Source organism: Chanodichthys erythropterus, chromosome 20 (assembly GCF_024489055.1).
Source record: "Chanodichthys erythropterus isolate Z2021 chromosome 20, ASM2448905v1, whole genome shotgun sequence".
Taxonomy (NCBI): Eukaryota; Metazoa; Chordata; class Actinopteri; order Cypriniformes; family Xenocyprididae; genus Chanodichthys; species Chanodichthys erythropterus.
The window spans coordinates 18,311,769-18,325,775 of NC_090240.1; the positions used below are offsets into that span (position 1 = coordinate 18,311,769).

The 14,007-nt window shown below is 40.1% G+C and overlaps 1 protein-coding gene across 1 annotated transcript; it reads left to right on the plus strand.

Moving 5' to 3' along the window:
• The first annotated feature begins 2,027 nt into the window (after positions 1 to 2,027).
• Positions 2,028 to 4,265, plus strand: LOC137008784 (zinc finger MYM-type protein 1-like). The gene has a single exon (XM_067370499.1). It carries the CDS (start codon positions 2,028 to 2,030, stop codon positions 4,263 to 4,265), a length of 2,238 nt encoding a protein of 745 aa, XP_067226600.1.
• Positions 4,266 to 14,007: the final 9,742 nt, after the last annotated feature.

A 14,007-nucleotide genomic window follows, 5' to 3' on the forward strand; every position in this document is an offset into this window, starting at 1 on the left:
AAACGAACCCATGTTTCCATGGCCTTTGAATAAGGCTGAAGCAATAGGCGTCTTTCTTTTTTTTTTTTTAATTTCTTTATTACTTTATTACATGTCTTTATTACTTGATTAATTGATAAGATATTTTTGGTCTAACAATATATTTTAGCTGTCTAAATTCTAAGTTAGACACAAATTTGCACTATATAATGTTCCCTTCTAGACAAACGTGTAAATTGCTGTTTCAGCTGCAAATTTTCAGTAATTTCGATCGGTGCATCAAATAATATAGGCCTAAACTAAATTCATGTATTTACAATAAAAGAATACAGAAATAACTCTAGACTTATTGGCTAAGCTACATTTGGAAAAGAACTTCAGACATTCCGGTAGCTGACCATTAGCAGAGCTGGCGATGGGGTAAATACGTTTGGGCAATATATAATAATAATAATAATAATAATAATGTCTCAGCAAAGACCGAACATATTTATTTGTCTCTGCATATGTCCGTAAACAGTAGACACAACCCATCAAAGCTTGCTGTTGTCTTGGCTACCTTACAAACGGCGAAGTAACTAATTCCAATACAACTTGAGTAAAAGTCTTAAGTACTGTTCAAATCAGATACTTTAAGTATTTTACTCATGCTGAATGTACGTTCAGAGATGCACTAGTCCTGAGAGACATGCTGATGAAAATCAGTATTCCTGTATAGTGAGGGTGGCGCTGCGCACGCGGCGACTCGCAGCTACAGGTGTCAGCGTTCTTTGTCTGCTCCTTGTTTGTTTGTTTGTTTCCTTCTTAAAGATTTTTAATATTGTTTGAGGTGGAGATTTTTCTTATATCGTCTTTTAAGGAATTTACAGAGGAATTTACAGAGGAGGAAATGGAGAAAATGGGAGTAATCGTTTTGACTTTAATTCACTTGAGCAAGTGCCTGTTGGAATCACCTCTGTACTCGGCAAGGATTCAGTATTCCCGGGAGTTTCTTTTACAATATAACAAGCCTAACGGCGTGAAGCAAACTGTGGAACATGTGTTTCCCGATCTTGGAATTTTTCACCCTTTAAGCAAAAACAAAATTGCACTGGACTAAATAATTCAACAGTTAAAATTCGGAAAAGAGGACTAAGTTTCTCAATTTCCTCTTCCTATAATTATTTTGGCGAATGTGCAATCCCTCCGGAAAAAAAAAACGGATGAGCTTCAAGCCATGGTGAAGTTCCAGCATGACTACAGGAATGTTTGCTTGATGGCGCTCACAGAGACGTGGCTTTCCGAAGGGGAATTAGATTCGGGCCTACGACTGGACGACTTCGGAATACCTGTTCGTATGGACCGGGATGCGAGGGAAACCGGTAAAGTGCAAGGAGGTGGGGTATGTCTAAACTGGTGCAGATCAGTAACTGTTAAGGAGAGAGTGTGCACGAAAGATATTGAGTTGCTGACTGTGGCACCAAGACCTCAGTACTTGCCTCGTGAGTTTCCTCAGCTGTTTTGTCACGGTTGTTTACATTCATCCCCGAGCAAACGAGGAAAATGCAGCAAGGGAGATTGAATCGTGGTGCATAAACTGCAATCTCCTGCTGCACCCAGTTTTATCCTGGGAGACATGGCCGCGGGAAGTGGGGGTGCTGGGGGTGCTGCAGCACCCCCTAGTGATGAGAGGCAGATTTAAAAAAAAAAAAAAAAAAAAAAATGTAGGCCTATTAAAATATTTTGCACAATTTATAAATTCCTTATGAATATTTTAGAAAATGATTTTGACACACGTAGGCTATTACGTATATTTTGGATTTTAATTTCATATTTTGAGGCCTAATCAACACAGGTTCGGAAGTTACGTTGTCAACGTCAGGCAGGCAGGTTTGGTCGCCGAGTAAAGAGGTTTCCCGCTCGTTCCATGCAGAATACATCCATCTTTGGCAGCAGCTGACTAGTAAATTTACATAGTTTAATGACAGAAACGAGGAGAAAATATGTCACAGAAACGGATTTTGGATTTTTTTGGAAAACCACCAGCGAAGAAATCTAATACCGCAACCATGACAACGGAGTCTGTCCGCCTGCCTCTGCCTGCAGTTGAACCGGCAGGCCCAGCCCCAGCACCCACAACCCAACCTAGCGTGATTGGATTAGACGAGCCCTTCCAGCCAACGTCCAGTTTCAAATTTCCCGCACGGCGTTGTGGTAATGAAACGTTCTCACGTTCTGTGGCACCGGCTTGGTTTGCTAGATGGCAGTGGCTGCATTATGTGGAAGAGACTGATCATATTTTGTGTTTTGTTTGCCTGAAAGCAGTCGAAAAAAAAGTCATACCTAGAGACAAATTTAAGAAAGACAACCCTTTCGTGAATGCCGGCTTTTCAAATTGGCGTAAAGCCACTGAAAAATTTAACGAGCATGAGAGATCAGAGTTGCACAGCGAGTCAATACAAAAGTTGGCCGCTTTGGATGATGTCCCCATCGATGCTCGCTTATCCAGCGCTCATGCCAGAAAGCAGGCTACTGCCCGACACTGTTTGGAGCTTCTCTTCAGGACCATCCGATTCCTTGGCAGTAAGGGAATTGCCTTCAGGGGCGACACAGCACGCGAAGGAATACTGTATGAATTGATGCTGGAGCGCATCTATGATCTCCCTGAAGAAAGAAAGTGGATAGAAGGAAGAGACAACTGGATGTCGGACACTGTACAAAATGAAATAATTGAAAAGTTTGCTCATGCAATCCAGAGGGAAATTGTTGCCCGCTCATCGCACTGCCGATTTTATGGCCTCACAGCTGACGGTACAACTGACAATAGCACCACTGAGCAGTTCTCCTGCTGTCTAAAATATGTTGACAGCAGCTTGGAGCCTCACACTGTTTTTTTGGGATTTTATAACGCCCGGGACAGCACTGGAGAAACTCTTTTCAGTTGCATTAAGGATATTTTTTTAAGACTAAATATCCCCATTGAACGCATCGCAGGATTTTGTTTTGATGGAGCAGCTAATATGTCAGGGTGTTTTTCAGGCGTGCAGGCTCGGCTTAAAGAGTTAAACCCGCACTCACTTTATGTGCATTGCAGCAACCACTCACTGGATTTGATTCTTCAAGAAGCCGCGCGTGAAGTGAGTCTTGTGGCCGATACTTTAAACTTTGTTCAGGGTGTCTCATCTGTGATTAGAGAGTCATCAAAGCGAAAACAGCTCTACCAGTCGTTTTTTGGCTGTGATGAGGTTTCTGTCAACATCTTAGGCCTTTGCCCGACAAGGTGGTGTATCCGTGACATGTCCATTAACCGCGTCACTGCAGCTTACCCCGCTCTCCTGACTACACTGCACGAGCTGAAGGATGACAAGAGTGTCAGGGGGGACAGCAGAGCAAAGATTGGGGGACTCTACAAACAGGCTTTAAAAGGGAGAACATATTTTGGTCTTTTATGCTGCCATGCCCTGTTTGAACCCTGTGAAGCAGTTGCCACAAGCTTACAGAGTGCCACAGCAAGTGCGCAAGGTGCACTGGAATGCACAGGTGTGCTGAAAGAACAAATAGACACACTCCGGGATGATGCAGTTGTGGACGAACTGATCCGCAAGGTTGAAACCTGCGCATCACAAACCTCCCTGAAAATGCCAGACAGCACCACCCCTAGAGTGAGCAAAACCCCAGCTCGCCTTCGCCAAACTAGAGAGCCGGAGGCAGTCGCGCATGGCGCACAAACAGTGGATTGGCGACGTAGCTTTTTCGAGGCTATTGATGTGATATCGGCGGAGCTGGACAGAAGATTTGATCAGTCCAGTATGAAGCTTGCCGCAAAGCGAGAGAGGGCTGTTATCAAAGCAGCAGAGGGAAGAAGCGTCGATCTGGAGGCCCTTCAGCTCCCGGAGGAGCTTGATACAGACCGCCTTGAACTCCAGCTCAAAATGCTTAGGCCAAGCATCGCCAAGCAGCTTGCCGATGTCACAAAAGACAGAGGGTTTATGTGTGTCACAGTCCAAGATGTAGCATCATGTTTGATAAAGCTCCAGCCACAAACAAGAGCCATGTTTTCAGAGATAGAAAAACTGATCGAGTTATGTCTGTGCCTACCCATCTCCGTGGCCTCATCCGAACGCACTTTCTCCGCCTTGCGTTTTTTGAAGACATGGGTACGCAGCACCATGACCCAGAAAAGACTCACACACCTTTCGCTGATGCATACCAACACAGACATTCTGAACTCCCTGGACATTCGTCCCCTCATGAGAGACTTTATCTCCACGACCCCAGAGCGCACCTCGACATTTGGACACCTGTAACCAGGGCACCCCGCCTGCATGTAGCTCAGGTAAGAGCATGGTGCTGCCGCGCTTGTAACATTTATTTTTTTGGCAACAAGTGTGGGATCAGCTTTGACTAGCCAAGCAATTGTAAGTAGTACACTATAGTATTTTTGTAAGGTGGTGGGGATGGAGATGGAGAGTATTATTTCGTTCGTGTGTTCTTTGCGTAATGGTTGTGGAGAACTGTTAAATAACGTTTAGTCGGAGATTATTTCCTTGTGGTTTGTGTAAAAAGGTTGGAGATGGAGACAGAAAGCTTTATACTGTGCGTGTGTTCTTTGCGTAATGGATGTGGAGAACTGTTCAATAAACAAATTGCTTAAATAGTCAGAGATTATTTCCTTGTGGTGTGCGTAAAAAGATTTTGGAGTTAATAGAGTTGCGTGTGACATAAACGTGCAGTGACTCAAGCCAGCTGACCAAATCGATTGCATTGTTTTAGCGTTATTGTGAAGTTTGATTAATATTATATTTTGTTGTAATATTATTTGTTGTATCTAAATGAGTTGCATGTATGTATAGGCTATCTGAAATTGTAATGAAAGTAATTATTTCGTTTTCTTTCGATTATTAAACTATTATTTCTGATTCTGCTTCTGCTTCAGATTAATAGCGCATTGCGCATATCTGAGAACTGATGTCTGTGTGTTTCAGACCCTGGCTGGCTGTGCACTGAAGTGTATATGAAAATAAAGTAGTAAATCTCAATGTATTTATTTTTAAAATGTATTTTAAATAGGCCTATAGGCTTATAGGTTTTTTGTCAAAAAAAAAAAAAAAAAAAAAAATTCACAGCACCCCCTGTTCAAAATTACTTCCCGCGGCCCTGCTGGGAGATCTTAATAATTGTACATTGGAAAAATCACTGGGACACTTCAACCAGTATGTAACTTGCCCAACACGTAGGCTAGGGCTGGCCGATATATTGCATGCGATTCTCACGCGCATTTCGTCAGTAAAGCCGGTTCCCTGATTACCGCTAAATCGCCATCACCTGCTTTCAAATGGAGCGGCATTTAATAGACAAAGCCGTAGATCACTGATAAGCCACGCAAAATCGGGTTCAGTATCGAAGTCGATTCATCTTCGATACTGAACGCGATTTTGCGTGGCTTCTCCGTGAACTACGGCTTTGTCTATTAAATGCCGCTCCATTTGAAAGCAGGTGATGGCGATTTAGCGGTAATCAGGGAACCGGCTTTACTGACGAAATGCGCGTGAGAATCGCATGCAATATATCGCCCAGCCCTAACGTAGGCTAAGGATAAAACTTTGGACTTGTGTTATGGATCGTTCAAAGTAGCTTACAAATCAGTTGGTAAGCCACCTAAAGGAACTTCTGATCACAATACAGTATTACTTGTTCCTACATATAAAACTGTACTGAAGCGTGAAAGGGCACAGGTAATTAAGAGGAAGGACTGGTCTGAAGGTGCGACGCTACGTTTAAAAGGCTGTTTGGAGTGTACAGATTGGACAGTTTTTATGGACTCTGGTTTGGACATTGGGATTTTGGAGCACCAAGAGTGCCCCAGGGATGACGCATTTTTGTAGGCAAAACCCGGAAGTGAGTTAGCATTTTAGGACTTCCGGTTCCAGCGCCGTCAGGTCTATGGGTTTTTGCTAAATCGCCTGAAATAAGGTCTGTGGTTAACAAAGCCTCTAAATATTTTCACGTTTTGATCTATGACATAAAACACACCAGTTATAACCCACTTGTGATTTTTAAAACTTTTACTGTCTTAAAATCGGCGGTTGCTAAAAGGGACTACTTCCTTTGGCGGGGACTTTAGACGTCATCATTAAAAACGGGACGACATTTTACTCAAAGTTGTCTTAACTTTTTTGATCCACTTCAAATGTTGACTACTGTACTTTGAATTACATAATCTCACACAATACAGTTGTGCTACTATTTAAATACAGTTTAACACATTTTCCCAAAGTTGAATGCATTTGTTTTCAAGGCCATTCAATTAAATAAAATATAAGAACATCACTAATGAAGAGACATATTTCATTGACAAATCCAATAGTTTTTATTTAAACTTAATATAGATTCAGCATAACTTACCATGTTTTTCATTAAAGAAAAAACAAATATTGGACCATAGTGACCCTCTGTACACAAATACAAATTACACATTATATTCCATTTTCTGATGAGCTTCTCATTGTGTCTGATGGCACAATGATGACCGCAGAGACTCGTGAAGAACAGCATCTGTTGACAGAATATACCAAAGATATAAGACACTTTATATGTTCAACCCTTTATTCACGTTTACAATAGTCTGTCTAAATCCTACATTGAACCAATACTATTTTTGAACAGTAAATGAGGATTAGCAGAAGGAACTGTATCAGAATGGCATGTCGATATTTTAGGTACATAGTCAAGCATAAAACACTTTATGAATGAATATCGTACAGAATACGGGCCGATTTGACCAATCATATGAATGTTTTGGTGCTGCATACAAACATGTTCCAGAAACCACCACACACAAACTCAAAAAGGAGATATCAAAATATATCTGAAATATCGCTCTGTTTGTTAAAGAAAACAAAATAAAGTTTGTTAACTGACTACAACTCACCTCCCAATAGCAGCACTATTCTCCGGTTCTTTCAGGATCGCATAGGCCATTAGATTAGCCGGTTGTCGTCGCCATAACGGTCAGGCTGCGATGTCACTTGATTGAACAGGTCAGAATCCCCAAGATTGAGCGATGTATTGCGCTTTCAGTGTTTTATTAAATAAATTATACATTGCGACATTATACTTCACCTGAGTGACTGAGCGAGTCAACATTAGAGCGAGTAGAGACGACAACCGTGACGTCAGCAGCTCTGATTGGCTGAAGGCAGTGAGCAACAAAATCTGATTGGTCACAGACCAAGTTGAAGAGACATTTAAATTCCGATAAGTTTAACCACTCGACATATTTTTTTCGCATTACTTGTGCTGCTGGTGTGTTGTTTAATATAGATTTGTGTGTACGATTGTAAAATGATTCTGCCAGTGTAAACTTAATAAACATTTACACATATTTGGAAATTGTATAGACTACACTGCATTTACTAAATGGGCTTGTAATGCATTCATACTGAAATAAATAGCACAAGTAATATAATGAATTCCAAGGATGAAGAAGTCAACTTAAAAAATATACTCAAATTTAACTTTAATACACTACAACTTCAGGATATTAAATAATGTATCTTTTAAATATACTTTCAGTGCATTGTTACAATGATCATTTTCAGCACACTGTTAAAATATACCTCAAATATATATTTTATAAAGTGCAAATACACTTTTAAAAAATAAACTGAACTTACACTTCAAGTATATTTTTCTAAAATATATTTTTTTAGAAAATATACTAAAGTACAATTATTTTAAAGTGTGTTTAAAGTTGCATTGTGAAAATATGATACTAATATACTTTTTATATATTTAAAGAGAGTACATTTTTTGTTAGTATATTTGCAGTGTACTATAGAAAAAGGGAATATATTTAAAATACAATAAAGTATACTTTTTTTCACTAGGGAATGGTGACCTAAAAATGTGCATCAGAGGTTTTTTTTTTATTAGATCGTACTGGAAAGCAAATTTTTTTATATATAAAAGGTCAGCTCATATCTGTCTTCGTCCTTTTGTTTCTTGTAGGAAGTTCACTGTCCAGAATACAAGCTTTTCCAAAAGGTAACAAAGATGTGTAGGTTTTTTGCTAACACATTAGTCCACTACATGAAGGTAATTGAGGGAAAACTAAATTTATTAATCAAAACCATGATTATGACATTGTTTTTTTTTTTCTTGTGATAGGAATTTAAAACATTCCTTGCCAAGTCATGCTGTCGATTTCATCAGTTGTATCCCCAAATCCACAAGTAATCAAAAATATACTTCATAAGGTCAACACTTAACATGAGGATTTTCATTTTAAAATCATGTCAGAGTTTCATATTATTTCCCTACTTGTTTTGTCCATTATGTCTAATTAACTTTGTGGTTTTCCCCTCCAGAGCAAGTTCCCCCTGTATGTGTATACCCTGTCTGTGCCTCCTGCCCTTAGTGAGGAGTTGGGAGTGGCGGTTCTGGTTCCCATGGATGTCATGCTGACACAGCTGATGTCCTTCCAACCCTTTGCTGAGTCTGTCCTGGATCCAGACCACAGTGAGCTTCTTATTGCAATAAGAAGAATTGCCTTGAATACTTCCAGTGTCCTTTTGAACCCTGGAACATTCTTTTAACATTTCCTCCAAAAACGTTTGTACATTGCAAGCTCATATATCACTCAGCCTGGTCATTAAGGTTGTTGTGCTGTTTATAATAGGAGTAATTGGTCACTGTCCACAAAGTCTCTGGAGGGTGAAAAGATTAGTTGATGAATTTCTTTCATGTCAAGGACGTGGTTATATAAGAAATGAAGAGAGACCAGCTGTCCATGGCACATTGAGTTTACATCCTGTGCCTTCCTAGGTCATTTAAACTTAACAAGTAAATTTGGCCCTGCAGTATTACAGAGCAATACATCCTCTACTGCCACTGTGGAATTGCACTTTATGTCTGTGATGTTTTAGATTTTTGCAACCACTATAGTAGAATATACTAATGTAAATCATTAGAAAAGTCAAACAGAAAATTGTTTATTTGTAATGTAATAATTTCAGACTAATTACAGGCACATAGGTAAGCGAAAAGCATTCAGTACATATTTCATGCTGTACACTACGGAGCCCTGCACAAATAAATAAATATTTGTTCCCTTGTTTAAAGGGTTAGTTCACCAAAAAATGAAATTTCTGTCATTAATTACTCCCCCTCATGTCGCCCCAAACCCGTAAGACCTTTGTTCATCTTCAGAACACAAAATAAATTAAAGCTGCTGCAGCGATGAAAGGGCCCTCGCACCCAGCCTCAATGCCACCCGTTGGTCTTAGGAAAACAGTGAACAGTGGGCGACATGCATGTAAGCGAGTAAATACAAGGGAAATATGGCATCATTTCAAAGTGCCACACTTCCTGCTGCCAACAGGTGGCGCTTTGACTGTGGGCAGGAGGACTGTTATCAAATATGTGAAGTTTGGAGCAGATCAAACATTGTATGCCTGAGTTACAACAACTTCCTGTTTCGTGGCGTTAATCGCATACATTAGCATTTAGCCAAGTGTTGCATGATTTAACGTGTTTCTAGCATGTTTGGTACTTCGTGGCATATTGAAATGTGTTCCTGGGAGTGAATTACAGTGTAATGCATGTCATTTCCTGTTGCCAGCAGGTGGCGCTACGGTTAACTGAATATTGGCATATAGATGTCTTCAGGCCAGGACTTTTATCACACATGTGAAGTTTGGGGCAGATCGGACACTGTATGTCCCAGTTACAACAACTTCCTGTTTCATGGCGAAACATCAGACTTTGTCAGTCACCACGGACACGCCCTTCAGTGAAAACTCTAGATCTTCGCAATTTAACATCGCAAAAGCTTTAAGATTAGACTGACCATATATGATGTGGTTCTGGTTAAATCTTTATGAGGAGTTAATCACAGTGTAAAACGTCATTTCCTGTGTCCCGCAGGTGGCACTATGACTGTAACTGAATATGAACATCGAACTTTGTCAGGCTGCCACAGACACGTCCTTCAGCGAAAACTCTAGATCTTTACAATTTAACGTTTCAAAGGCCTTTAGATTAGACTTACCAAATATGATGTTGATCTGATTAAAGCTCTAGGAGGAGTTTGTACAATGTGTGAAAATGGCAAAAACTGTACAAATTTTGCAGATTTCACTTCCTTATAGGTTTTCAGATTTTGCACCCATTTTTTGTAGGTATCGGGCTGTTACACGTGTGTACCAAATTTCATACCTGTACGTGAAACATGAAACAAAGTGCGCTTAATTGAAATTTTGTAGGCGGCGCTATCGAGCCATTTTGCCACACCTAATTCTGAAACCCCTATCAGACATAAATTTTCCCCACTTCTGACGCGTGTGCAAAGTTTCATGAGTTTTCGAGCATGCCCTCAAAAATGCAAAATAATTTCATAGAAGAAGAATTGGCCGAGCAATTACAGTAGGGTCCACACACCATCGGTGCTCGGGCCCTAATAATCTGATATATAAACTCTGATGCCAGGTCTACTTTAGACATCCAAAAATGATGGAAAAATTTCAATCTCTGTTTCAAATTGCACAAATAATTACCTAAAGACAAACGTATGTTGAAAACATAAAAAAAAAAAAAAGAGTATGATAAAAACTAATAAGTAATAAATCTGATAATGAAAAATAAAACAATGGGCTAGTTTAAGGTTAAAAATACTGATACGACACATTATAGTCAAAATTGCTTAGAGAGAACCATATAAACCATTTGTTATAGAAAACTAGAGCATATACCCAACAGCTCAATTTTGGAGTGCAGAATCTTGACATCTTATCTGAACTTAATCACAAAAGAAGAGAGTCACAAATTCATTGAAGATGACAAGCTTTAATTGAGTCTGCTAAGTCAATATCAGCATCTGTCTTCCGGAGACCCCCCCTGGCCCCAATGTCTCCCCATGATCCTCACTGGATGTAGTGTCTTGTGGTGACCCTCACACCCCACGAGCCCCTGGAAGTACCACCACTTCCAGAGTTCCACTGCTTCATCTTTCAGTAAAAGCCTTTGTGCAAATCCAGCATTGAACTTGTATAGATTCTGAAAGCTGTCTTCTGCACTGCATCCAGTGTGGAAAATATCACTGATTATAATGGGTTCTATTATCTTTTGACGTGTCGCATCGCGCTTCTCGTGTCCAGTGTACACAACTCTTCCGCTTCCATATGCCGCGCGACATGGCCTCGCCAACTTTGTTACTTGTTCCCGGGGGCAGGGTTTTGCAGGGTTTATGATGTCACCAACCCGGGAAGAAGCTCGTTGTAGTCCAAACCGGTTGTTTTTGTAGGTATTAAACTGCAACTTTAACTTTAAAAGACAATATCTCCGTTTGCATTGAACTTTCAGCTCTGTAACTTTGCAGATACTGTTTATGCTCAGGCAGTAACGTTAAGCCCCAGGTATACTTCGGCCGTCCACATGACGTAATTTTCGTCATGCGGAGGGCTCGTGGCCAGCCACACACCCTGTCCACGTGCAGCCCAAATTTCGAGTCCGCACGGACGGTGCGCGTGCAACACCGCATGTGCAAGCAGGACAGAAGAGTCCACTAGGTGGCAATACGCACAGTACTGAGCACAATGTGCAGTTGTCGAAGAAGAGTGTGTAAAGAGCAACTCAAAAACAAGACGAGTAAACTCAGATGCATGCCTTCTACATCGACTGCGCGCGTGACGCATCCAGGCGCAGAAAGTGAAGTATACCTGGGGCTTTATACACTAACTAAAGTTAAAGTGAAATCGCATTGAACCACCCCTTTAAGACTTGCATGGCTTAATATTACGTAAATGATGTCTCTTACTGAAATATGTAGTAGAACACCCATGAAAGATTTACATTATTTAAAAAATCCATGACATATTTGGATGATGGGTGGCGCCATTTTGTTTAGGATCATGTAAGTATAGTATTTATTTGGATGTTTACATTTAATTCTGAATGAGTTTGTTAGTGCTCCGTGGCTAAAGCTAACATTACACACTGTTGGAGAGATTTATAAAGAATGAAGTTGTGTTTATGAATTATACAGGCTGCAAGTGTTTAATAATGAAAATAGCGACAGCTCTTGTCTCCGTGAATACAGTAATAAACGATGGTAACTTTAACCACATTTAACAGTACATTAGCAACATGCTAACGAAACATTTAGAAAGACAATTTACAAATATCACTAAAAATATCATGTAATCATGAATCATGTCAGTTATTATTGCTCCATCTGCCATTTTTCGCTGTTGTTCTTGCTGGCTTACCTAGTCTGATGATTCAGCTGTGCACAGATCCAGACGTTAATACTGGCTGCCCTTGTCTAATGCCTTGAACATGGGCTGGCATATGCAAATATTGGGGGCGCATCAAGGCAGGGTCAGGTGTTGGAAACATGGTGGCAGCAGAGCTCTGAAGATTATGTGCTTCTGTCAGTCATAGAACCAGTAGGTTATTAGAAGCATATAGATATTTATGGTTAGGATGACTTGTAGGGATGTCCTGGCGCTCGTGCACCTTATCGTGAGGTGAGTGTGCTCGCGTGTCTGTAGAAGTGCTAAAACAGACGCGTCGAGTGAGCTGTGCTTTACAACAGGTTACTTACTCATAGAAATAATCTTAGACAAGCTGTCAAGGAAGACTGATTTGTCTTGGACCTGACCAGAAACGCACCTGACGTACATCTATCCCAACATCATTGTCATGGGAACAACATGGATGTTTAAACTCAAAGCGGTGAACTTGGCTCTGCCAGTGATGAGTCAGGAGGAGGAGAGGTCTGTGTGTTATATTTATACTTCCACTTTTATTTATTAATTTATTGATTGTATTGGTTATTAGAGCCTCAGGCTTATGGTACAACTGGGCTAAAGGCACACCTTAAGAAAAATTTAGCTTTTCACTACTCTCAAAGTATATGATTGCAGGAAAAATATATATGTTTTTATTGGACATTAGCAAAGTTTGTACTATTTTCTGTTTATTTTGATTAAATAAAATAATTCATTTTTGTTCAATAAATATACTGTCATTAAAATAGGCCTATGTGTGTTATGCGACAGCAGCAGAAGCTAAAAGCAAAAGGAGCTAGTTAACAGAATTCAGAGTCCCAAACAACATTTAACGTAAACAGACTGCCAGGCATCGTCACACAGCACGCTGCAGCTGGAGAATAGGGCTGTCGCGATAACCGCAATTTCGTAATACCGCGCTTTTTACGAGCCAACCGCAGAACACTGCAAAAACCGCAGCAACCGCGATATTTGCATGTTTTCTATTTTTTGAAAGGCTATGTCCTTCTCGTTTTACACTTCATACACGTGTACTAAATATTAAATAAGGTAATAATGGTAGCATAATGTGTACCATGGTGATTTGTACAGAGGCTCCGTAGATTTGCACTAAACAAGCCTAAACAGACAGTGAATGTGAGAGAGATCGACTGAGCGCGTGCGATTACCTGCGTCTGTCCTTCAGGCCGAGATATATTCGTGAAAAAAAGTTGTCGTGTCCAAGGATAGCGAAATCTCTGCCTAAGCATCGAAGCATTACTGGTCAGCTGAGCCTTATAAAGTGGCGCTCAACGTTAAAATGATTTCAACAGCTTGTTTCATTTCATCTCTCTTGGAATTAATCTGCGTTTTTGAACGTGCAGTTGAATGAATGGTTTAAAGACTCAAAAACAGTCCCTTGCCGCCACCTTGTGTCATAACAATGTAACTGCACTGACTGACAGCCCGTCTAGAACGCGCAGAGATGAGTAACGTTAGTTCTGCTTATACTCGTGAAATATCAGCAGAAAGTCTTGTTTAGTCAGATTCGATGATCGGAACTAAATATTATACATACAACAGCTCTACCATCTTATTGTCAGGGTTATGTTCTGTTTTGTAGACCCTTATTTTGACATTCTCTTTACTTCAATGCTCTTTTTAGTTTCGTTATTGAATATGATCTCTCTCACTCTCTCTCATATATATATATATATATATATATATATATATATATATATATATATATATATATATATATATATATATGGCGGTAATA

Excerpts from the sequence above, each read along its gene's own strand:
- LOC137008784 (XM_067370499.1), top strand. The coding sequence starts at position 2,028 with ATGACAACGGAGTCTGTCCGCCTGCCTCTGCCTGCAGTTGAACCGGCA.